Source organism: Balaenoptera ricei, chromosome 13 (assembly GCF_028023285.1).
Source record: "Balaenoptera ricei isolate mBalRic1 chromosome 13, mBalRic1.hap2, whole genome shotgun sequence".
NCBI lineage: Eukaryota > Metazoa > Chordata > Mammalia > Artiodactyla > Balaenopteridae > Balaenoptera > Balaenoptera ricei.
Genome location: NC_082651.1, coordinates 14128317 through 14155634, shown reverse-complemented (window position 1 = coordinate 14155634; position 27318 = coordinate 14128317). Strand labels below are relative to the sequence as shown.

Genomic DNA, 27318 nt, shown 5'->3' with positions numbered 1-27318 from the left:
AAACTTCAGATGAATTATGTTTACAATTAGGATTTACAACTGAGGGAAAATGTAGTGAATAATTTATGGGATTTTGCAGCATGCATTCCTAACTATTAAAACACAGTTATTTATATTTGTTTTATTATTTCTAGGGACCCTGTGATGATGAGGAGGAGGAGGTTGATAATAGGAAGAAGTTATGATCATGTTACAGCTCAGATAATGAGATTTACTGATACAGCAGATAGTATCCTCAATTACTCATTTATATCATTAACTCATTCAATGCCCGAAACAATCCTAAGAAGTAGGTGACATTACCCACCTCATTTTACAGGAGGGAAACTGAGGAATAGAAAAGCTAAGTAAATGCCCCAAGGGGACACAGCTTGTCAGAGACAGACATGCGCTACACTTAGGCAATTGGACCCTGAGCCACAGCTCTCTAAGCAAATACCTACTACTAATAGCAGCAATTGATGATTTTAACTAAGTTTTCCAGTCAACATATAACAGAAAATTCTTACCTCCGGTTTGCTAAGGCTGGATGACACCAAGGAACCAGATCCCACGTCCAAATCCCACTGCTTTTTACCATGGTTCTCAGGATCCAAGGCAGCAATTCGGCCATCTAAAGTGCTGATAATCACTAAGGATCTGTAAATTTAAAGATTCATAGGACAGAGTTAAAAAGATATCGAAGACATACACTCAAAAGGAACCAGCCTCTCCCCAGGCCTCTATCTGTAAGCTGGGGGGGCACCTCCTCACGACACTTGTAGTCTTTCCACCACTCTCTGTCTTGAGCCCTCCAGGACAACTGCACTATGCCCTTTATGGGTTTGTTCCACTTATGAAAAGCCCCAGACTCCGAGGTCACCCCTCCTTCCCACACTCTAATCCCCACATGGAATTCGACACGCCCTGCTCTGTCCTCTTCCATTTCCCCAACTCCTAAAGCCTTCGCCCTGAAACAGCGTCCCCTGAACGTTCACTTACCTTCTTGCTCTGACAGAAACCTGGCTCTCCCTGAGGACGCTGCTTCAGAAGCTATGAGAATTTTCTTCTCCATAACCCTTACCAGGCCCAGTGATGGTGTAGGCGTACTCCTCGCGCCTCGCTACCATTTCTGAACTATTTTTTTTCTCTCCTCTCTAAAAATCCTCAGGATCAGGTCATTCCATCCATTACTCCTCCTAATAATTGTCTACTGACCCTTGGGTCACTAGCCCCATTCCTTGAGGATTTTGGCTCCGGTTCACTGTCACTATTAACATGTTCCGTGGGTTTTCATTATCTGTCTACCTCGCCTCAGTCCCTAAGCCCTCGTCATTACCAATCACAACTTCCCTGTCCCACTGAAATTTCAAGCATTCCAACCCCAGTCACCAACCCCTCTTTTCCAGCTCACCTCCTCTACTTCCTTGACTCCAAAAAACCTCTGACCCCACCAGAACCCTATCAGCCATTGATCCTACCACTGGTCCCCTGAACTTCACTACCATTATGCCTTCACTTCTTTCTTATCCAGTTTAAGTTCCATAGTCCTTTTTTTTTTTTTTTTTTTTTTTACTTTTTGGCTGCACAGTGCAGCATGCGGGATTTTAGTTCCCCGACCAGGGATCGAACTCATGCCCCCTGCAGTGGAAACCCAGAGCCTTAACTGCTAGACCACCAGGGAAGTTCCCATAGTCCTTCATGTTAAGCACTTCCTTGCTCACGCCCTCAGCTCCCTACCCGCTCTCTTACATCTCACACTGAACTAGCAGAACTCCAACCCTGGTTCAATTTTCTGCCTTCACTCAATCTTGCATCTGTGCGGTTGAAGAAAAATATAACCATGCTGACTGGTGTCACTCTACTCATGACCATCAACATCACAAAAGGGCTCGAATGATGCTCCACAATCATAACACGTTTCCCTAGTCTATCCACTCTCCCACTGTCCTAGGTTAACTATTTCATTTTGCCTTTGCCCTCAAACTTCCTACCCTAGCTCTTCCAAGCTTGTGCATCTGAGGGACTATGCTTCCTAGATAGGTGTTTACTAAGGAAAACAGAAATAATCAAAAGAGATCCCACCATCCCATCTCTCCATGTATCAGCACCTGGACCCATGAAATCTACCTCCCCTCCTCTTACTGCAGGTGAATTGTCCACGACTCCATCCACTACCAACACTCCACTTAGGCAATAGGTATCTGCCTGTGCATACATAGGGACTCACTCCTCTAAAACCTCTCCTCTTGCTCTCCCATCAATTATTCCCCCTCTACCACAGCATTCCTCTCAGCCTTCAAACCTGCCATTATACCCCCAACTTAAAAACCCAACCAGATTAAATATCATGATCCACTCTCCCCACTCCAGCTTCCAATCCATCGCTCGCCCCCCTTTGGAACAAAACTCCTTGAAAGAGTTGTTATGTAGTCTGTGTCTCCAAATCCTCTCCCCCTTTCTGTGCTGAACTATTTCTAGTCAAGTTTTTCCCTCTACCCCTTCATGAACAGGCTCCTGTGGGACTCACCACTGACCTTCACACAGACAAATCCCATTCACTTGACCATCCAGCGGCATGTGATCAGCTACTTCTCCTGCTCTCCATCAACTACTCTCTTTTTTTTTCCTACTTTATTGATGTTTTTTCACTTAAGTTTTTTTTTTTTTTTTAAGTACAGTTGATTTACAGTGTTGTGTTAGTCTCTGGCGTACAAAAAAGTGATTCAGTTATACATACGTGTGTGTGTGTGTATGTTCTTTTTCATATACTTTTCCAATATGGTTTATTACAGGATATTGAATATAGTTCCTTGTGCTATACGGTAGGACCCTGTTGTTTATCCTCTATCAACCACTCTTCACGCGGCTTCCAGGGCACCATCTTCTCCTGATTATTTTTTCTTAGTTCTATGCTTCCTTGTCTCAGTTTCATTTGCTGGTCCCTCTTCAACTCTCCTATCTCTGAAAATATTCTCTACCTACACGTACTTTTCTTTGGTGGTCTCATAGATGAAAATATCATCTATATACTGGCAACTTCCAAATTTGTATCTCTGGTTCCAGGCCCCTTCCCTGAACTCTGGGCATACATGTGTAACTGCCTGCCAGATTTTTTTTTTCCTAATAAATTTATTTATTTTATTTATTTATTTTTGGCTGTGTTGGGTCTTCGTTGCTGCACGCGGGCTTTCTCTATTTGCGGCGAGCAGGGGCTACTCTTTGTTGCGGTGCGCAGGCTTCTCATTGCAGTGGCTTCTCTTGTTGTGGGGCATGGGGTCTAGGTGCACGGGCTTCAGTAGTTGTGGCACGTGGGCTCAGTAGTTGTGGCGCACAGGCTTAGCTGCTCCACGGCATGTGGGATCTTCACGGACCAGGGCTCGAACCCATGTCCCCTGCCTTGACAGGCAGATTCTTAACCACTGCGCCACCAGGGAAGTCCCATTGCCTGCCAGATTCAGATTGTCCTACAGGCTTCTCAAAGTGCACATATCCAAAATCAATATCCCCAGACTGATACCCCCAATTCCTCAAACACATCATGCATGATTTTTCCTCAGGGACTTTGCAGCTACTGTTCCTTTGCATCCTGGAACATATACCCCAGATACATGACAAGCTCTCAATAAATATTTGTGGAATGAAAGGATTTGTTGAATAATTGTTCTAGGAATTTGTTAGGTGTATCTGTCTGCTTATGAAAGACCATGCAAATTCCAAGCACATATAGTTATGTTCCTGGTTCAGGTCATAAAATGTAACTTTTATCTATCCTACTTCATATACAATATATACAAATTCAAAGTAAAGCTACAAGTCGATTAAGACAAACCAGTTCAAGTACACTCATTTGAAACCTTTCAAAGAACTTAATTGTTTAGCAAATGAATAAACTTATCAAGTGAGTAAAAGTGTTAATTTAGTTCCCCAACTATACACTAATTCTCACTTTGAATTTTTCAAATGGTAACTCTTAGTCTAAACTGTGAAAATCAAGACTTTTTGCCACACTACAAACTAGTAATTTTCAATAACACACCAAAAGAAAAGGAACTCAACTCCTTTCCCCATGCATTACCCTGCATTCTAAAGAGATCTACTGAGAGTTAGATGAGGAGGAGGCTATAAGCCAAAAAATTATGTTATAATGAAGGGTATAAAAAAATTCATACCTGACAAACCAGAATGGAAAAGAATATGAAAAGAATATATACGTGTGTGTACATATATATACATATATATATGTATATATATGTACACACACACACACATCTGAGTCACTTTGCTATACAGAAGAAATTAATATATTGTATATCAACTATACTTCAATAAAATTTCCAAAAAAAACCCTCATACCTTAGATGTGCCAATTTACAAATAAAAGCAATAGACTCTAATTCAGTTAGAGATCAAAGGTTCGGAGCCAAGTCAACTCTTTCCTAGTCCCACTGCAAAAAGATCCAATTTTTCTGTTCAACAATCATTAACCATAAATAAATGGTAGAATGAAAAACCCTCTAATTGAGACAAAACTTAGTATACACAAAGTGTAACCCATGAAGAATTAAGGAGACCATTGGAGCACTTCAGATGCCATTTTTTTAAAATTCAGAACCAATGTTGTTCATTTAACCATGCTAGGCATTCCACTGTTAACAACAACAAGGAAAAAGCTACACTTTTTCTGAATATGTAGTTATTTGCGCTAGAGGTTTATACAGAGAAAAATGGTAAAATTTTAACTTTCATTTTCAAAACAAAGAAAAACCCAACAATAAAGTATGCATATGTCTTATGTATATATAAAACACAATTTAATAAGTAATTTGGAGTTTAATATCTAACTATCACTGAAAACCTATAATGTGAGGTGCGTTTAACTGAGTCAAAGATTCTGCTTTTTAAAATAAAAAAGATATTTTCAGAGGATGAACTACTATATTTAGAGAACATGTGTGAATTCTAGCAATAATTGAAAGAAAGACAAACATGCGGGCAGGAACAATTAAGTACATCACCCTCTTAACTGCTACTGATATTTAGTATAATCTGGTTCTTTGATTTGAATGGCGCATCCTTAATTCTTTTCACCTCTCTTAATGGGAATAACAGAAACTGCCATAACAAACCCTGTCAGGTATCAAAAAAAAAATTCTTCATTCTCCTCTGCTACAAGTTATGGGCTCTGTCCCAAGCACATCTCTGGAAGGGAGTTTCCCCTTCTGCCGTGGCTGGAACTGAGCAGCACCGGCCAAGGAGATATGTAATGATTTAGACGGTTACACCTTACCACATTCTTGGAGAGAGATGCTCTGACATACTGTTGGGTGAGAGAAGCATCAAGGAGACAGACACTGCTGAAAAACAAAGTCCTCGGAGTGTATGCAGGACAGTCAGAGGTGGCAATAAGATATGGCATTTAGAACAAACATCAGTGAGAGCTGAATAATGAGCCTGCCACCACCCCCCACCAAAAACCAGGGAGAATCTAAAGCCCTTTATCTCCCCACGATCCACTCACTCGTCCTATTTGGAGGTTTCTATGAGCAAGATGAAACACTCTTAACTTATTTAAAGATCAAAGGAACTGCAGAAGCAGCATTTCCTGTGGAAAGAATCAGAGCTTTGAAGTCAGCCCTGTGTGCCCAGCCCCATGGCTCTGATCTTGTTCTGCTCCCAGCTCCATTCGAATTGCTTTTTCATGGGTAAAACAGGACTATTTCACTCAGCTCAGCATAACTCAAATTTGCCTGATTATCAAAATAATCTGGAGTGCTTGTTAAAAACCAGTAAAGGTTCACAGGTCCCCTCCCCAGAACAGGGTTGGGAGACGATAGCTTAACAAGTACCTGAGGTGACTCTCAGGATAAGGTCAGTCTGGCAAAGAGTGATTTATCTCAAAGGGCTATTGCCTAGGAGTAAAAAAAATAATCCATTACCTGGATGAAGACCGCCTACTGATCAACTCTGTCAGCAAACCCTTTTGAAACTTCTCTCACTTAACACATTGCTTCTGTTTACAAAGGCATTTGTTTGGATGATTCAACAGCAAGCACTATTCTCTCACCCATAACACCATTCTTCAAAGCTCCTCTCAAGAAAGGTCTGCAATGACCTCATCCGATGGCCAGGTTCATCCCCTCATCAGGGTCATCCCTGCAGCGGCAGCGGGGACACTGGCTGCCTCCCATTCCGGCTCAGTCCTCGCCCCCTCCTCACCTGCCATCCTGACAGCTCTCAATCTCTAACAAGCAGGCCGAGGAGTTCCAGCTTTAGCCAAAGCCCGTCGCTTACTCTATGTGTAATCTGACAGCTACTTATAACCAAATACAAAAGCTGTATTTTTTCTGAATATGTAGTTACTTGTGCTAGAGGTATATACAGAGAAGAACGGTAAACTTCTAACTTTCAGTTTCAAAACAAAGACAAAAATCCAACAATAAAATGTGCGTACATCTTACGTATATATAAGAACACTAGTTCTGCATTTTCAGCAGGGCATCACCACAAAGCCTTCAGAAAACTTCCCTTCTCTCTTCCAGCTTTCTGCATCCATCCCATCACTGAACATCTAAATCAGAAATCAGATCCGCCTCCTCCCTCACCCTTTACATTTAGACGACAGTCATGCACTCTGGGTTCTATTTCTATAGCTTCCTTTACATCTTTTCATTCTTCTTCAGTCTCACTGCCCTTGTCCTACAACAGATTCACATGTCTCATTAGAACATCTTCAAAAGACATTCTGCCGGGTTTCCCTGGTGGCGCAGTGGTTGGAAATCTGCCTGCCAATGCAGGGGACACGGGTTCGTCCCTGGTCCAGGAAGATCCCACATGCTGCGGAGCAACTAAGCCCCTGCGCCACAACTCTAGAGCCCGTGAGCCACAGCTACTGAGCCCGCGTGCATAACTACTGAAGCCTGTGCACCAAGAGCCCGTGCTCCACAACAAGAGAAGCCACCGCAATGAGCAGCCTGCACGCCATAACAAAGAGTAGCCCCCGCTCGCTGCAACTAGAGAAAGCCCACGGGCAGCAATGAAGACCCAATGCAGCCAAAAATAATAAATAAATAAATTAATTAATTAAAAAAAAAAAAGACTTTCTGCCCCTGGTCTCATCCCCCTTGCTCTTCCGACAGTTTTTTTGTTTTTTTTGTTTTTTTTTCCCCCCAACAGTTTTGTCTCTATAATAGAGATCTGATAAACTTCCGAAGCTCCCTGTGCCCACTGAATAAAGGCCACACTGCTTGGTATGGCACATAATCTGGCATAACCTAGGTTTCTAACCTTTTGAACAAAGTTCCCTTGTTAATTTGGTTTTTGTCGCATGTCTTCAATGATTTCGTGTGCCCCTAAAACATCACTTCTAATGAATTCCCCCCATCTTTAGAGGAACTATTTAAGTACCAATCAAAATATTCAAGACTTCTGGAAAGAAGTAGCTAAAATTACTAATTAAGTTTGGTTCAAAACCGAGAAACTTGACTTTTTAATTAGCCTTCTCCTCAGTGAATGTCCAATTTCCATTAGGTTATTTGGAAAATAAGGACAATCTCATGGATCCCGCATAGGCAGGTGCATAGGGGTCTAGGAGCCCTGGCTCAGAAACCACTGCTCTGAGCCCTTGCTCACGTCATCCCTGCAGCTGAGACTGTCCTTGACACTTCACTTTCAAGGACTCACTCACTTGACGTCTCCATTCTCTTCACTCTCAAACTCCTCTTATGTCACTTTTCATCCATTCTAGTACAGCTAATTCTTTAACACATGTATCTCCCTCTCAGACCTGGGACTCAAGGACAGCCCAGGGGCCCATTTATCTACCCTCAGCATCTAACAGTGCAGAGCCCCTAATAAAATGTAATAAATGTTTGTTGAATGAATAAATCTTGCTAGGGCAGATACTACTATTCACATAAAACAAAAACAAAAAAGAGGCTAAGAAAGATGTGAAAAGATGCGACTTGCCTAAGGCACCAAAATAAGAGGTTTTGGACAGAATTCTGAAGCATAAATTTCAGGGGTTTTTAACTCTATCGTTCTGTTAGCTATATGTCTGCATAAGTGGCAACTCCTATATGAGTATAATGTGCAGCTTTTATTCCTTCCAGAAGTCTCATCAAGATGCCACATATCCTGTTACTGCTTTGATTTTGCCCTTAACTGAGCAGAAATGACCTTAGGCCACAATGAATACTCAATTTTTAAAAAATTTTGTTTGCTCTGACTTCTGTCACCCAGAATACCTGGCTATTTACAATTAAGTTTATCTGAGTCTGATAGGTAAATGCTGAATTCCTTCATACAGTAACTTTTAAGGGGTCTTAATGCCTGTATAAATTTCCCAGGTGAAACAGACGCAGGTGACAGTAGAACACTGTATCAATTAAATGATTTCTACAGTAACAACTGCTTATTTTAAAATTGTACATTTCCTGTTGTGGGGAAAAAAAGTCACAAAGTTAAAAATGTGATTGGGTTAAATCTGCTCTTTTGATGTAACCAAGAATCCTCTTCCTAAAATACATGCTCTCACTCAAAGAAGCATATATTCTTGTTGAAAAACAAACATACTAATTGGACTTTACTTCTTAGTCCTCACCTACCAAGTAAATCTTCGAATCAAACTTCCTTTATTTAAACCTGTCACAAGACTAGCCATGCCCCAAATCCAAACAAATATAGTGCCAAAAATTACTAACTATATAACTTTGACATATCACCTAAACCTTAAAGAAATACAATCTAAGTTTTCAACGTTATAAACCACATGAGAGCGGCAGATATCCTTTTCCAGTTAGATTAAAACATTTTTCGCAGCACTTTTTCTGCTTTATTCTAGGAAACCTTTTAAATAAAATGGTTAGTAACAGAGCAGGGTGAAAAAAATTAAAAATTAATCTCCCCTCTCACATTTAGTTCTGAAACCTACCAGCTCTCCTTTCTGTATTTTAAAACGTTTTGTAATAAAAATGTACAGGCAGCTCCTCTATTACAAAAAAAGAAAAAAAAGCAGATGGAGTTTCCAGGCAGTATTTAGGAAATGAAGGACCATGTGGAAGCCACAGCTCACAGCAGCTGATAAAGACAGGTTGCCTTCTGTGCCCAGGACTGTGAATACAGAACCGTTTCCTCAATCCTGTCACATATCATATCCAGAGTCCAGGTGTCAGTTAAGCTAAAAAGACAATTATAGGGGCTTCCCTGGTGGCGCAGTGGTTAAGAATCTGCCTGCTAATGCAGGGGACACAGGTTCGATCCCTGGTCCGGGAAGAGTCCACATGCTGCGGAGTAGCTAAGCCCATGTGCCACAACTACTGAGCCTGCGCTCTAGAGCCCGCGAGTCACAACTACTGAAGCCCGTGCACCTAGAGCCCATGCTCTGCAACAAGAGAAGCCACGGCAATGAGAAGCCCATGCACCGCAACGAAGAGTAGACCCCACTCGCGGCAACTAGAGAAAAGCCTGTGCACAGCAATGGAGACCCAACGCAGCCAAAAATTTAAAAAAATTAAAAAAAAAAAAGACAATTATAGACAGGAAGGATAATCCATTACTCACCTAAAGCATGTTTATTTTGGCTTACAGCCTGCCTTGATACTTATGCACAAATTCTTTTTTCAGTGTGATTTGTAGTCAATTTTAAAAGTCTGGGGTCAGAAAAGTGAGCAGATAACTGAGTTCCCTTTCAACAGTGTATCCTGAGACTATTATTCGATGGTCATTTTAGTTTAAAAAAAAAAAAGGCTTGATTATGAATCTGAAGATCTAAGGAAGACCACAGATTTATGTATCATTGATTCGGATCAGATCAATTTGTAAAAGGACAGAGAGGAGAAAGAAAGAAAAGGGAATTCTATGGAGAACAGTATGGAGGTTCCTTAAAAAACCAAAAACAGAATTACCATATGACGCAGCAATCCCACTACTGGGCATATACCCTGAGAAAATCATAGTTCAAAAAGACACATACACCCCAATGTTCACTGCAGCACTATTTACAATAGCCAGGTCATGGAAGCAAGCTCTATGCCCATCAACAGACGAATGGATAAAGAAGATGTGGTACATATATACAATGGAATATTACTCAGCCATAAAAAGGAACGAAATTGGGTCATTTGTAGAGACGTGGATGGACCTAGAGACTGTCATACAGAGTGAAGTAAGTCAGAAAGAGAAAAAGAAATATCGTATATTAACGCATATATGTGGAATCTAGAAATATGGCACAGATGAACCGGTTTGCAAGGCAGAAATAGAGACACAGATGTAGAGAACAAACGTATGGACACCAAGGTGGGGAAGGTGGCGGGGGGGGGTGGTGGTGAGATGAACTGACATATACACACTAATATGTATAAAAAAGATAACTACTAAGAACCTGCTGTATAAAAAATAAATAAAATTAAATCGTCTTACATTTGCAAAGTATTTTCAGGTTATAACTCATTAAATCCAAAAATTTCAGTTTACAGATGCACAAATTAAAGAAGCACCATAGATGAATGTCAAATTTAGTAATACTTTTGTTAGAGGGAAATCAGAGGCAAAAGGAACACCTACTTTACAAATTAGTATCATAGTTAAAACTAGTGCTTTACAACTTCCGGGGTTGTCAGAAGTCCATATGAAGATGCTCATCCCATCACAAGAACCCCAAGTGACACTTTGCAGCTTGTTATTTGTGTTGAAGTCGGAAAACTGGTAACTCATAACTTATGCCAACGTGCGTGCATAAAACCGAACAGTGAGGTGAGATTTTGACTTTCTTCCCAACTTTCTGCACTGACCATCTCATTTAAATTTCAACTAAATGTAATATTTAACAGGACAAGCACTGGCAAGACTGCTACCAGGAAAACAAGTTTATTTTAGCTACTTTTTAAAGGGGAAAAAAGTAGTTTATTCACTCATTCACATGTTTGAGATGCAGAGTAAGCATTTAGACCGAAACCGATGAAAATTCCATCAAGAGAAAAAAAAAAATGAACTAGCGAGTCTCATTCTGCTTCTTGGCATCAAAAGAAAACATGCAGGGCTTCCCTGGTGGCGCAGTGGTTGAGAATCTGCCTGCCAATGCAGGGGACACGGGTTGGAGCCCTGGTCTGGGAAGATCCCACATGCCGCGGAGCAACTAAGCCCGTGAGCCACAATTACTGAGCCTGCGCGTCTGGAGCCTGTGCTCCGCAACAAGAGAGGCCGCGATAGTGAGAGGCCCGCGCACCGCGATGAAGAGTGGCCCCCGCTTGCCGCAATTAGAGAAAGCCCTCGCACAGAAACGAAGACCCAACACAGCCAAAAATCAATCAATCAATCAATCAATCCAAAGTTTAAAAAAAAAAACAACAACATGCAAAAACAAAGACCTTCATTCCCCATCTCCCTCTTTTAAAAAGTTTTGCAAGGACCATGGTTTTTCACAGCTGTTTGCAATAAAGGCTTGGTTAATCCAAATTTGTTCCCCCTAATCTTCCTTCTTTAAATAAACAGGATATTGGTCTATTATTATAGAACTGATATTCTCTTTTTTTTTTTACTTTTTTCTGAAGAGCACTTAAAAACAAAAGTTTTACAAACGCATACTCATCTCTTGTTGATTCAACCAACTTACTTACTCAAGATTTCTCCAACTTTCCACACTATCTTAAGTTACCAGGCAGACCCTTAAACCCTGGCCTATCTCTTCCCAGCCAATTCTGTTTGCCAAAGATCACTTACTCTCTGGCAGGCAAAATTCCTCTATTTTCACTCTTCTTCCTTCTGAGAAAGAAGTGGTCCTCTTGCTTGCCAATTACCTTCGCCTCCTCTTCTATTCCTTTCTTTTTCAACCTGTCTGTATAGGCTCCCACCCTCTGAATGTATAAAGAAGATCAGAGGCAGAGGTCCCATCAGGTTTAACAGTGAGGGACTAAGGAAGTGGAGCCAAAAAGGATGAATCTTTTTTTTTTTTTTTTTTGGCTGCAGAGCGTGGCTTGGAGGATCTTAGTTCCCTGGGCAGTGGAAGCGCAGAGTCCTAACCACTGGACCACCAGGGAATTCCCCAAAAGGATGACTAACTCCTTCTATAATTGTGCTCATCCCAAATCTCTCATCTTCTCAGTCCTCACCCTACGCCTCCAGCCTAGCCAGCTGTATCTTTGTCTCCTTTGCTGGCTCATCTTCTCTAAAACATACGGCATTTCCTGAGATTTTTATCACGAGTCTCCTCTTCACACAGTTGCAACCATTTACCCTGATGTCTCTCCAACTGCAGTCGCTTGTTTCCTACCTAATCTCTCCCTCTGGATGTCCTGCCAGCACCTCCAAGTCACCATGTCCAACACCAAACCCCTTACCTTTTCCTCCCTGCTCCCCTAAATCTTTCCACTTTCCCACCTGTGCTCTCACCTTCTAGCCACCCTGTCTCCATCTTCAGATGGCAGTACCCAGGGAGGAGGAATCAATTCATTTGCCAGGAACCAAGGTTCTGCTTCCGATCTCTCAAATCTACCCCTTCTGTTCTATATCCACTGGACAGTACACCTCTCATCGGCACCGCTATAACACACTCCTTTTGGTATCCTTTCCTCAAGTTTTCAGGACACAGCATTGCTGGAGAAATATTCCTTAAGCACAAACTTCAATCAGGTCTGGCATTCGAGATACTCTACACCAAGACTTCTCAAACTGTAGTGTGTATGTGAATTGATGCTGATCTTGTTAAAACGCAGATACTCTTTCCGTGGCTCTGGGCGGTGCCTGATTCTGGATTTCTAACATGTTCCCAAGTGATGACGATGTTACTAGCATATGGCTGTATATATACAATGTGCCCCAACCTATTTTTCTAGCCTTATCTTCTATCCCTCCCTGCCCAGCACACATGTATGTATGTCTGTATCTCTCTCGTATGCACAGGTCACACACATACACATACACACACACAGATGCATACAAACAAAATAATGTTCCCTAAACATACTTCCCAGCTTTTGTGCCTCTTGCTGTCTCCTCAAGTCCAGCCTCTGCCCATCACAGTTCTACCCACTTTTCAGGAAACAACTCATTCTGCCACAACATTTTCTCATCTTCTCTTCTACCTCACCTGGGTACCGCACCCACTGAACACTACAAAAACCCTGGGACACTGATGGCACTTAATTTGCATGGCTTCTGCCCTGTAAAGTCATTATGGGTCCCCTTATTTAATCCTCACTGCCGAACTGCACTACCTCTTGGAGGGCAGGGGCTATCTGCCTAACCTCTGTAACCCCAGGGCATCCTGGGGGCCTCTTAAGTGCCAATAAATACCTGCTGCAGTGGATGTGTATTTTAAGAAAAATGAAACATGTTTCTCTACTTCATGTAACTTACTTTGAGCAAGTGCTTCAGAAGTTTCTTTAAGATACACAAAAACACTCTTTCTGGATAGCTAACTCATTAGCAAAACCTATGAAAATTTTGCCAGATGCCTGCCACTTTAAAAACATCTACGTATAAACATTCAAGGGGTGCTTCTAGAATTTTAGTACTTATCCTAGTTATGGTAGTCTCCAGGCAAAATATCAAGGTTCTGATATTTAACTGAAAATTTAAACCTAATTTGTCACAATCTAGTAATTACCACACTGCAAATTTACAATACTTTCTAATCCAGATTCTGGATTAATTTACCTAATGCTCCTGTTATCATTCCATTTGTTAAATCACTTTCTCCCTGGGTGTGCTAAGATTAGCCATCTGCAAAATATTTTACCATTAAAATGCCTTACATTTGTGTCCAGACTTTGAAAAGTGCTTTAAAACATGTATCTTGAAGTAACGTTTTTAAGGAGATGAAGCAACTCAACCAAGACAGCCCTATATTAAATGTTTATATAGTAAACCCTATAAATATCAGAGAACTACCAAAATTCAAGAACACACCCATAGCTCCTAAACTTTAGTGTGTTCAAGAATTGTCTGGAGTGCGTGTTAAATTTGCAGATTCCAGGTTCTTACCCTGAGAAAGTCTAATTCAGTAAATCTGGAGTCGTACTTAGAAAACTGTACAGTTAACCAGCATCCCCAGGTGGTTCTGATGCAGGTGTTCCGCAGAACTCAATTACAGAAATACTGACCTCAACCCTGCTCCGTGGGCACTACAGGGGTATGTTTAAAGGGAAACGTTGAAATCTCTTTGTGAAGTCCTTTCCCCAAACAGCTGTCACACCAGCACAGACATAAGGTAATTCACGAAAGAAAACAAATGGGGGCTGTAAGTTCCTTGGGATACTAGTAAAGCTCGAAAGCAATGCAAGAGGGAAAGTGACGTTTCTTTCCCACCTCGACCTCCATTCTCCGAGCATCCTCCAGGTACCTTCGAGGATGCTGCTTGCGCCTGGGAGCTAGAATCGGGCGCCGGGGCGCGGAGCGAGGCCAGTCTCCGGTCCAGGGGATGGGAAGGCGGCCCCGCGCTCTCCCCCAGGTCAGCAGCAGTCCTCCGCCAGCGAGAGGCCGTGGCCGAGGGGGGACCGCGGCCACCAGATCCTCCGCGGCGCACGCGCATAAACAAGTAGACTCCCGGGGTCAGCGGTCCGGGTGCTCTGCCCGCGCCCCTCACCTGCGGCACGGCCGAAGATCGGCCTCGTCGTCCGGTTCCGGCTCCCGCGGCTCCTGCTCGCCCGCGGCCGCCGGGAGCGCCTCGGCGTCCTCCACCGTCACCTCCGCCGCAGTCACGGCGCCCGCCGCCGGCACCCGCACGGCCGAGGTTGGAGCGGCCGCGGCCCCCAGGCCGAACGCCGCCTCCACTGTCGATGCGGGCAGGTCGGAAGCGCGCCGCGCGGCCACCGTCCCCGTCACGAGCCCCAGCTGCAGCGGCGGCAGCAGCAGCAGCAGCAGCGCCCGTGCCAGCGACCCCGGGCGGGCGGCGCGCTCCATCAGCGGCCCGCCCCGCGCGCGGGCATGGAGGTGCAGCCGCCGGCGCCCGCCTCTCCCGCCGCTCGGAGCCCCGGACCAGGGCGAGGACGCGCTAGGGACCCCAGCCGCCGCCCCGACGGTCAGGACGTCCAGCCGCGTTCCTCAGGCCACGTCTCAACCCGGCCTCAGCCACCGCCACCTGAGTGACAGCCTCCCTCGGACATCGCCCATTGAGCAAACTTTCCGCGCATCTGCTCTTTGATTGGCTACGGCCTCTGCCACTCTGGGCTCCCAGGCTAGTCCTGTTGGAGAAGGTGGGCTTTCCCTGGTTGTCAACAGCACGCCTGCCAATCAACTTGTACTGCCTTAGCCCGAGGCCCGGCCCTCTTCCGGACGCGGTTACCAATGAGAAACGCTCCTCCCGGCAACCTTCTTACCTGATTGATGAGCTCCGCAGTTCCCAGAATACCGTTCCCCAGAGCAGATTGGCCATTGTGCTGGTTGGCCTTGCCCCTCAAAGCGAGGCGCTAGAGAACACTTGAAGATCATTGGTGGAAGAGGATGCCCCTCAAAAGTCTGAGATAACTTCTTCTTGATTGGTTGGAAGCGGCACTTACTACGTGGCGGATTCTGAATGTGGAGAGGAAGGTCCCAAGTGAAAGGAAGAGTGGGAGGCTAGTCCCTGGTGGCGGGGAGGCGGCCGACCTTGAAGGGGTTACCGCTGTAAAACCTGGTTCTTTTGGATAGGCAAAAGAAGAGCAGGAAAAATAAGTGACCGCACAAAACATGTAGTTCCTGAAAGTGGAAGGGGTAACGTGAGTTGAGGAGACGATCCTGCGTGTGTCCGCGACGGTGTTGAGAATTACGGCTGGTTAGAGATGCTGATGACCTAAGTGATCCAGTCTACCCGACACGCCCCTTCCTCATTATAAAGGAGAAGGAGCCCTGGCCCTGTGCACTTACGTCATTTGTCTAAAGTCACGTAGCTAGTTATTTACAGAACCGTGACTTTAATCCAAGCCTTCTGATCCTGGTCTGCCATGCTTTGTACCTTACTCTAGAGCAAAGAAAGAGTTAAAACCGCAAAAGGCCAAATTGGAGAAGATTTGAATGTTCGGCAAAGGCTTTAGAACTTTTCATGCAGTTAAGGACACCGTGAAGATTTTTGAGTGAAGTGATAAGAGTTGTGGTTTAGGAACAACCAACTGCTGTGGATTCCTCAGCAGTGTTTTCAAAAGAAGAGCATCAAAGATTAGAAGACTGGTTGGGCAGCTATAGCTGGAAGGCTATGACCCCATCAAAATTCTGAAGATTTTTTTTTAAGATACCGGCATACTAACATGCTCTTAATTTCTTGTGTCCAAAAGCAAAACAAGCAAAACCCCCCACTTCGCCTTCCACCTCCCACATTTCCTTGTTGCTCAGTACAGCGAAACTCTGAACTCTTTGTCTTTAATTCCTCTTCTCTCCTTGTCAAACACACTACAGTCGGGCTTTTGGGCACACAACTCCACCAAACTGCTCTAGCTGTGGCCACCATTGCTAAATTCAAAAGACAATTCTCCATCTTCATTTTATCAGCCATAGTTAACCCAGCACATCAGTCTTTCCTGTATAAAACACTTTTCACTGGTTTTCCTGCTTCCACTTGGGCCAAATCATAACTCTCATTACCACCCCCATTTTAACTTAATCTCCTCTTTGAAAGGCTTCTCTCCAAATAAGGTTACATTCGGAGGTACTGGGGGTAAGGACTTGAACATATGAATTTGAGGGGGGGACACGATTCAGCCCGTAACACCCAGATACTTGTGAGACTTGTTCCCTCACTTCCTTCAAGGCTCTGTTACCTTCCGAGTGAAGCCTCTCAGGACCACCCTTCCTAAACTCCTCCCCTGCTTTATTTGTCTCCTTAAATCTTAAAAACTCTACATACTTGTTTACTGTCTGTCTCCCTCCTCTCCTATATAAATTCCATGAACATTGACTCACTGATATATTCAAAGAGCCTAAAAACAATACGAAGTGTTTAGTAAGTGTTTAATAAATATTTGTTGAATGAATGAATATCTGAGGACAGAAGGGAAAGGGACAAATGGAAGAGACTGTAGTTGCTGTAGATAGAAGGGGGCGATTAAGGAAGCAAGATCCCAGAGTATCTGGAGAAAACAGAGACTGCTATGCCTTCCGTGTTGAAAGTGGAGATTAGAGAGTACCCCTAGAAAATAAATTACTTTGAAATGAAGAGAAAATAGATGAGAGAGCTCAAACTAGTTGATCACTGTCTACTCAAAACAGGAGATAAGATCTCCTAAGTAAGAGGTTATAAGAGGAAGGTGTCAGAAAATTAACCTGAGGTGAAAAATGATTGTTGACTATTTGTAATGGCTCATTTGAAATTAGGTAGTATTGAGATATATATTTTAGTGGACCTAATCCTCACAGTTTTGTAACTTTTTCAAAAAATGATCATGGCATGAGCAATAATCTGAGCTAATGAATTAGGGAGCTGCTTGCCACCTGTAAATGATGTGGAAGTTTTGTTCATTCATGTATTCATTTACCATTCAGGGAGTACCATGTAGACACCTGCATGTAATGGGAATAAAGATGTGAACAAAACAGGCATGGTCCTTGCCCTTCTGAAGCTTAATATCTATCTAGTTAGGGAGACAGACACTACTTTAATAATATATTATTAAAACCAAGACAAGTGCTATGATGAAAAAAGCACAGGCAGAAGAGCAGTGGTGGAAAATGTCAGGAGAGTCAAGCTTCATACTCCGAAAAAAAAAAATGCAAATATTTCCATTTTGGAAAAAGAAGAAAAGTCCTGAGTCATGGTCATCTGAGTGGGAAGAAAATAACTGGGAGGGAAAAGAGAATCTGCCAGTTTTAGGACAGCGTGCAGAGTCACAGTGACTTCATGGGAGCTCTGAAAACTGAGTCTGAGCACCTCAGGGAAGTGTTTGAAAAGTTGGGACCAGGCATGACGCTGATCAACGAGTCTGAGCCAGGAAAAGAAGCTGGTGTTTCGGTACCTGAGCCAGGGTTGCCCAGAACAATTAAGATTCTAAAACAGCTTGGTCCAGAAGGTCAGGAAAACAGGTTAGAGATTTAGTATCATAAGCTCAGTCCATGAACAGAGAATGTCTGTATCTGTTGAGATTGTATCTGGTTGTAATTAATAAAAAAAAAAAACCGGCCACATAATGGCTGAAACAAGGAAGGGATTTATTTTTCTTAGTGACATGGCAGTTCCACAATTGGTTTATTTAGTCTTACGCTCCTTTTGTTTTTCCATTCTTCATGTATGACTTTTGTCCCTCGTGCTTGTCATCTCATGATTTCAGGATGGCACACCCAGCATCATTTCTTTACTATGGGTAGGAAAAGGGGAACAACAGAAGACATTTACCACCTGAATTTGCCCTCTTTCCAAGAACTTTCCTGGAAGCCCCAAGTAGAGGACTTCCACTTACAATTCAAAGGTCAAGACCATGTCACATAGTCTGCTAGGATAGCACACTGCCACTCTGAACAAAACTGGGGTTCTGCTAGTGACGATGAGGAGGGAATTTGTAATCTGCTTTACCGAAGTATAGTACATGTACGATAAACTCTTCCTATTGAAAGCGCATGCTTGGATAAGTTTCGACAAATGCATACGCCACAGTCAAGATAACAGAATATTTCATCACCGCCAAAGGCATCCTCACATCCCTCTGCAGTTAGTCTCTCCTTTCACTCCCCAGCCCCCAGGTAATCACTGATCTGTTTTCAGTCACAGTAGATTTTCTAGAATTTTTAATAAATGTAATCATACAGTATAGACTCTTGTGTGTCTGGCTTCTTTCACTCATTATACTTTTAAATTCATGCATGCTGTTGCATGTAACCACACTTTGTTCATTTCTACTGCTGAGGAGTGTTCTATTGTATCTATGCCACATTTGTTTATCCATTCACCTACTGGCGTACATTGGGATACTTCCAATTTTTGGCTATTACAAATAAAGCTACTGGGACTTCCCTGGTGGTCCAGTGGTTAAGGCTCTGTGCTCCCAATGCAGGGGGCCCGTGTTCAATCCCTGGTCAGGGAACTAGATCCCACATGGCGCAACTAAGAACCTGCATGCCGCCACTAGAAGATCCCATGTGCCGCAACTAAGACCCGGCACAGCCAGATAAATAAAGAAATAAATATTATTAAAAATAAATAAATAAAGCTGCTATGAACTTTCATGTACAACTCTTTTGTGGAAACATAGGTTTTTATAACCCTTGAGTAAATACCTAGAAGTAAACTTACTGGCTCATGTGATGAATGTATTTTTAACTATATGACAATTTGCCAAATAGTTTTCCAAAGTGGTCGTACCATTTTACACTCCACCAGCCATGTGTGAGAGCTCAAGTTGTTCCAAATCCTCACCAACATTTGATATTGTCAGTCTTTTAATATCTGCTGTTCTAGTGGATGTGCAATGGCATCTCATTGTGGCTTTGGTTTGCATTTCCCTGATAACTAATGATTTTGAACATCTTTTAATGTACTTATTGGACATTTATATATCTTCTTTTGTGAAATATCTGTTCAAAGCATTTATAAACGAAATAATTTATATAGGTAGGCACCCAGCAGAGTTTGCCATACAGTGAAATATGCTGTGTCCTTGGGCTATTGCCATAATAATAATAAGAAGAAGGAGCCATCCCAACAATGAAGTGGCTTAAAAAAATTTTTGCTTTCACACCCTGTGCCTGAGGATTGAATGATGTAACCAAAACACTTTATTCTTATGGCAATGGCAGAAACACAAAAAAAGATGAGTGGAAACTTACAGGCTAGAGTCAGAACCAGAGTACTGAAAAAGAAATACAAGGAATCCAAATTGGAAAAGAAGAAGTTAAACTGTCACTGTTTGCAGATGACATGATACTATACATAGAAGATCCTAAAGACGCTACCAGAAAACTACTAGAGCTCATCAGTGAATCTGGTAAAGTTGCAGTTTACAAAATTAATACACAGAAATCTGTTACATTTCTATACACTAACAACAAAAGATCAGAAGGGGAAATTCAAGAAACAATCCCATTTACCATCGCATCAAAAAGAATAAAATACCTAGGAATAAACCTACTTAAGGAGACAAAAGACATGTACTCCAAAAACTATACGATGCTGATGAAAAAAATTGAAGAAGATACAAACAGATGGAAAGATATGCCATGTTCGTGGATTGGAAGAATCAATATCATCAAAATGACTATAGTACCCAAGGCAATCTACAGGTTCAATGCAATCCTTATCAAATTACCAATGTCATTTTTCACAGAACTAGAACAAAAAGTCTTAAAATTTGTATGGAGACACAAAAGACCCTGAATAGCCAAAACAATCTTGAGAAAGAAAAACAGAGCTGGAGGAATCAGGATCCCTGACTTCAGACTATACTACAAAGCTATAATCATCAAAACAGTATGGTACTGGCACAAAAATAGAAATATAGATCAATGGAACAGTATAGAAAGCCCAGAGATAAACCCACGCACTTGTGGTCAATTAATCTACGACAAAGGAGGCAAGACTACACAATGGTGGAAAGACAGTCTCTTCAACAAATGGCGTTGGGCAAACTGGACCAAAGAAAAAAATGGAAAAAAACGAAATCAGATCATTCTTTAACACCATACACAAAAATAAGCTCAAAATGGATTAAAGACCTAAATGTGAGACCAGACACTAAAAAACTCCTAGAGGAAAACATAGGCAGAACACTCTCTGGCATAAATCTCAGCAATATCCTTTTCAATGTCTCCCAGAATAATGGAAATAAAAACAAAAATAAACAAATGGGACCTAATTAAACTCAAAAGCTTTTGCACAGCAAAGGAAACCATAAACAAAGTGAAAAGGCAACCCACAGATTGGGAGAAAATATTTGCAAATGATGTGACTGACAAGGGATTATTCTCCAAAATTTACAAACAGCTCATGAGGCTTAATATCATCAAAACAAGCAACCCAATCAAAAAATGGGCAGAAGACCTAAATATACATTTCTCCAAAGAAGACATACAGGTGGCCAGGAGGCACATGAAAATATGTTCAGCATTGCTAATTATTAGAGAAATGCTAATCAAAACTACAATGAGATATCACCTCACACCAGTCAAAATGGGTATCATCAAAAAATCCACAAACAATAAATGCTGGAGAGGGTGTGGAGAGAAGGGAACCCTCCTACACTGTTGGTGGGAATGTAAATTGGTACAGCCACTATGGAGAACAGTATGGAACTTCCTTAAAATACTAAAAATAGAGCTATCATATGATCCTGCGATCCTACTCCTGGGCCTATATCTGGAGAAAAACATGGTCCGAAAGGATACATGCACCCCAATGTTCACTGCAGCACTGTTTACAATAGCCAAGACATGGAAGCAACCTAAATGTCTATCAACAGAGGAATGGATAAAGAAGATGTGGTATATATATACAATGAAATATTACTCAGCCATTAAAAAGAATGAAATAATGCCATTTGCAGCAACATGGATGGACCTAGAGATTGTCATACTGAGTGAAGTAAATCAGACAGAGAAAGAGAAATATTGTATGATATTCCTTGTATGTGGAATCTAAAAATAAATGATACAAATGAACTTATTTACAAAACAGAAACAGACTCACAGACTTAGAGAACAAACTTCTGGTTGCCAGGAGGAAGTATGTGGGGAAGGGATAGTTAGGAGTTTGGGATCGACATGTACACACTGCTATCTTTAAAATGGATAATCAACAAGGACCTACTGTAGAGCACAGGGAACTCTGTTCAATGTTATGTGGCAGCCTGGATGGGAGGGGAGTTTAGGAGAGAATGGATACATGTATATGTATGGCTGAGTCCCTTTGCTGTGCACCTGAAACTATCACAACATTGTTAATTGGCTATAGTCCAATATAAAATAAAAAGTAAAAAAAAAAAAGAAAAAAGAACAGGAGTACTATTACTTCCATCCACATTTCTTAGGCTAAGGCAAAGCATATGACTGAGTCCAACATCAGTGAGGCAGGAAAACAGGCCCTGCAGAGAAACTGCAAATTACACAACAGGACTCATGATTTTGGAGAACAAAAATAGAATCTATCACAACTGCTATGGGAGTGATCAATTATATCTGTGCCTGAATCAAGCATGAACAATTGCTTCAAAGCCATACGCACAATGAGACACCACTCCATATCTATTAGAACAGCTATTTTAAAAAATACTTATTTATTTATTTGGCTCCACCGGGTCTTAGTTGCAGCACACCAGATCTTCAGTTGTGGCATGCAGGAACTTAGTTGTGGCATGTGGGATCTAGTTCCCTGACCGGGGATCGAACCTGGGCCCCCTGCATTGGGAGTGTGGAGTCTTAGCCATTGGACCATGAGGGAAGTCCCAAGAACAACTATTTTTTTAAAAAGACAATATCAAGTGCTGGTGAGGATGTGGAACAATTGGAAATCTCATACATTGCTGGTCTGAATGCAAAGTGGTAAAACTATTTTGGAAACAGTTTGGCAGTTTTTTGTATAATTAGACATGTACTTACCATATGACTCAACAGTCCCACTCCCAAGTTTTTATCCAAGGGAAATGGAAACACGTCCACACAAAGACCTGTATGCAAATGTGTGTAGCAGCTTTACTCATAATTGCCCAAACCAGAAACACAGAAAATGTCTATCAACTAGCGAATGGATAAACAAACTGCAGTACGTCCATATGATGGAATACTACTCAGCAATGCAAAGGAACAAGTTCCATGAATGACATGGATGCATTTCAAAAGCCTTGTACTAAGTGAAATCATACCTTAATAAATCTGACCTTAAAGACCAACAAACAAAAAAATGATATAGACCTTTTCTCTTCCATTTTGTCCTGAAAAAGGCAAGAGGATGTGAAAACTGAGATTTGATTTGACAACTGACATTCCAATGATTCTTAGCCAGTTAAGTGACAAGCCAAAACTCAATGTGGCTTTGTTTGATTTGACATATGACGTGTAAATAAACAGTTTGGGGGTGCACCTTTCTTAAGCCCTAGAAGTTGCTTGGTGCAGGTTAAATGACAAGGATGGAAAAAGGAATTCATGAGGTTCTGGTTGGGAAGTGCAGAGCACATAACAAGCCTGGGTTTCTGGTGACTGTTTCAACCTTTAAAAAGATGATTGCACTTAAGGCCTATGTAAAAAAGGGACTGGGATCCCCAAAGAGGATCCCAACCCCTAGAGACTAGGGGTTGTTCAGCTGTAGTGAGCAAGCAGTGTATCAATGTTTCTCTAAGTGTGGTCCAGGATGGACTTAATTAGAAGTTCAGGAAAGGGGGCTCAAGTATCTCCATTTTATTTTTTTTATTTAAAAAATTTCTAGTGAAATATAATTGATTCACAATGCTGTGTTAGTTTCAGGTGTACAGCAAAGTGATGCAGATATATTTATATATATATATATTTTTTTTTTTTCAGAATCTCTTCCTATATAGGTTATTATAAAATATCTAGTATAGATAGTTCCCTGTGCTATACAGTAGGTCCTTGTTTTTTTTTTTTAATTAATTAATTAATTTTTGGCTGCGTCGGGTCTTCATTGCTGTGCGCGGGCTTTCTCTAGTTGCAGGGAGCGGGGGCTACTCTGTTGCAGTGCGCGGGCTTCTCATTGCGGTGGCTTCTCTTGTTGCGGAGCACGGGCTCTAGGCTCGCGGGCTCAATAGTTGTGGAACATGGGCTTAGTTGCTCTGCGGCATGTGGGATCTTCCCCAACCAGGGCTCGAAACCGTGTCCCCTGCATTGGCAGGCAGATTCCTAACTGCTGCGCCACCAGGGAAGTTCCCAGTCCTTACTGTTTACCTGTTTTATATATAGTAGTATATATATATGTTATTCCCAAATTCCTAATTTATCCCTCCCCCTACCCAAGCACCTCCATTTTAAACAAACTCCCTATGACATTCTTACACACACTAAAGTTTGAGGAATATGGTAGTTTGGAGTTAATATGTTTGTTATAGTGTGGATGCTGTGAAATTCATCATTTTTCTGAATACCTACAATTTATTTACATGTGCCTAGTTTATACCAAAGATCTTTCCCATTGAAGTGTTACCTGACCATCCACCTCTACTCCCACTAACCCCCAATTCGAGGGCCTATAATTTCTCCTTTGTGGTGTTCTAGAAAATTCTTCCTGGCCATTGCGAGTCCATCTCAGTCAGCTGCTTGCAGCTTGACTGTGGTTTACGGCCACTTCACCGTAGTCACTGCCTGGACACAGCCCCTGAATAGGAGGCTGCTCTCCACCTCCGGCCTCCAGCTCAGACTTTATTCTCTACAGCCACCACATAAGATTGCACGTGCTGATCAAACTTTACCAAAAGGTTGGGGTAATTAAAGAGAAAAGAGTGGGGCTTCCCTGGTGGTGCAGTGGTTAAGAATCTGCCTGCTAATGCAGGGTACACGGGTTCGAGCCCTGGTCTGGGAAGATCCCACCTGCCGCGGAGCAACTAGGCCCATGAGACACAACTACTGAGCCTGCGCGTCTGGAGCCTGTGCTCCGCAACAGGAGAGGCCGCGACAGTGAGAGGCCCGCGCACCGCGATGAAGGGTGGCCCCCGCTCGCCGCAACTAGAGAAAGCCCTCGCACAGAAACGAAGACCCAACACAGCCAAAAATAAATATAAATAAATAAATAAATTTATTAAAAAAAAAAAAGAAAAGAGTGGTGATCATTTTGTAATGTATAGAAATATCAAATCACCGTTGTGCACCTGGAACCAACATACTGTTGTAAGTCAATTACACTTCAATAAAAAATAAAAAATTAAAATTAAAAATAATTTAAACCAGGAATTCCCTATTGGTCCAGTGGTTAGGACTCCATGTTTTCACTGCAGAGGGCCTGGGTTCAGTCCCTGGTCAGGGGACTAAGCTCCCACAAGCCGCGCAGCACAGCCAAAAAAAAAAAAAAAAAAAAAAAAAAAAAATTAAACCAACTATTTTTAGACTTGAGTTAGTAGTAAAAATTTGTAATTTTTTTCAGTAATACTATGAATTCGCATAGTTTTGGACATACTTAAAGTCATATAAATCAGAAGGTTCCCAAGTGTACTAGGTGTTGGATGAGTGATATAAAGAAATTCAGACCACTTGTTTGAGGTATGGATTATCCTATGGATTTCTGGATATTTAAGAAATTTATGTTAAAATTTTTTTTAATAAAGAGGAAAGAACCCCAAACCTTAAACCCATCATGTCTTGGGTATGCCTACTTTTGCTTCTTTTTCCCTTCCTACCCACAGGAATTGGTTTAGTACTGGATTCTGTCTTTCTCATGGTGTTGGTCAGCTACTGTCACCATAATCTGCATAACTAAGCACCCTAAATAGTCAGTTATTCTTCCTTATGCATCTGCATGGCAGCTGGGGGTTAGCTCGAAACTGATGGATCCAGTTCTACTCTGCTAGTTTCTCATCCTCCTTGGAAGAATGGGTTACTTGGGGCATGTTCCTCTTATGTAAGAGGGCAAGTCCCACCACACATGCATAGTTCAAACCTCTGCTTTTATATGTCTGCTCATATCCCTGTAGCCAAGGTATGATGCATAGCCAAGTCCAAAGTGAAAGAGGAGTGGGGGAAGAGGCCATGTCTAGAGTATGGTTGCGTATAATTACCACATGGGAGAGAAGACCTGTGACCATTCATTCAGTCTCCCACGCCCATCATGAGTATTTGTTCCCTTATCAAAGAGACTGAGTCCAGAGCAATGCCTTGAGGCTTCACCAGGACAGTAACTGATAATTATTACTCTTTTTTTTAAAATTAATTAATTTATTTATTTATTTATTTTTGGCTGTGTTGGGTCTTCGTTTCTGTGCGAGGGCTTTCTCTAGTTGCGGCGAGCGCGGGGCCACTCTTCATCGCGGTGCACGGACCTCTCACTATCGCGGCCTCTCTTGTTGCAGAACACAGGCTCCAGACGCGCAGGCTCAGTAGTTGTGGCTCACGGGCGTAGTTGCTCCGCGGCACGTGGGATCTTCCCAGACCAGGGCTCGAACCCGTGTCCCCTGCATTGGCAGGCAGACTCTCAACCACTGTGCCACCAGGGAAGCCCATAATTATTACTCTTGAATTTACACGGTCTGGTCCAGTTCTGGACAGATGTGGATGATTCCTTCTGGTCCTTTTGGAAATCTCCCTAAAAGTGGGATTTGCAGGCATGTATGCAGAAATGCAGAAACAAGTCCCTGTATATATACCCACACAGGCAAATATATATTTGTACATGCATGCGGACATGTCCAGTTATGCACACCTTTCCTCCAAAAATAAATTTAGTCTCAGAGATTTTCTACTAAATTCTTAAGTAGAAAGATTTTCCCGACTGCTTTATAAATTGCAAAGAATCCCATTTCATAAGGATATGCGGACTTTACATTATGCTGAGAAGTATCAGTGCCTTTTCTTCAACCTTACCTCTTCTTCATCATCAAACGTCTGGGGGCCTGCCAGGAATAAGAGAGCAGCCAGGAGCTGGGCCTCTGTACCTCCAAGTGTCATACTCCCTTAAATGCACAGAAACCCTGGCATAGGACAATTCTTACTCAAGGGCTTCATTGCTTTCCTTTTCTGTCTGGGCGAAGGGGCAGGAGAGATTTTATTCCTCCAGTTATATGCAATGCTTCTAATTTAGGAGGAAATAGAGGCACTAATTAGCACTAGTTTTGGAACACCCAGTGACTCGCTGTGTGCTCTGGGGCAATCTGCTTCTCTCTAAGCCTCACAGCGTCTTCTGCGGTCACTTGTACCAGGAGCTCTCAGTGGTCACATGCACCAGGGACTCTCTTTGTTCATTTTAGTTCCATTTTTACATAATGTTATGCCTCTTTTTTCTACAGAGAATATTTACACAATTTTACAATTTAAAAAAATCTAAATAACTAGGTAGCAACAAGTAAACACAAACACAAAGGATCGCTTTGTATCACTAACCATAGATGAAACTATTTCTCACACGGGGGCCATCAGTATATTCTTAAAGGTTAGCAAGTATGGAATTATACATATATATTTTTTATATATATTTAATATATGTATTAAATATGTATATTAAATATATGTATTAAGTATATATATTTAACTTTGTGTTTTTATTTGCATGATTTTTAAAATTAAGTGTAATCATAGGATCATCTAGCTAAACCTCTTCAGCATTTAAGGTCAAGCTTGTATTTGTGTCTATCAAATTAGCACCTAGTATTGGCAACTAATTGTCAGTTATAGTTTTAAAATAGATAACCAACAAGGAACTACTGTAAAAAAAATACAAATTAGCACCTAGTAATACTATTTTAATTGTCACAGGCAACAGGGAGAAAATAAGCTACATATTTATATAGTAAGATT

General features: G+C 42.0%; 1 protein-coding gene across 1 annotated transcript in view; it reads right to left on the bottom strand.

The window, feature by feature from the left end:
- Positions 1-15098, bottom strand: part of EIF2AK3 (eukaryotic translation initiation factor 2 alpha kinase 3) — a 70203-nt gene extending 55105 nt beyond the window's left edge. The window contains exons 1-2 of the mRNA XM_059942842.1: positions 14564-15098; positions 510-639 (exon numbers count right to left, since the gene is read on the bottom strand). Of these exons, the coding sequence (XP_059798825.1) occupies positions 510-639; positions 14564-14880 (447 nt within the window). The 5' untranslated portion in view covers positions 14881-15098. The remainder of the gene's footprint in view (positions 1-509; positions 640-14563) is intronic.
- Between the last annotated feature and the right edge of the window lie 12220 nt (positions 15099-27318).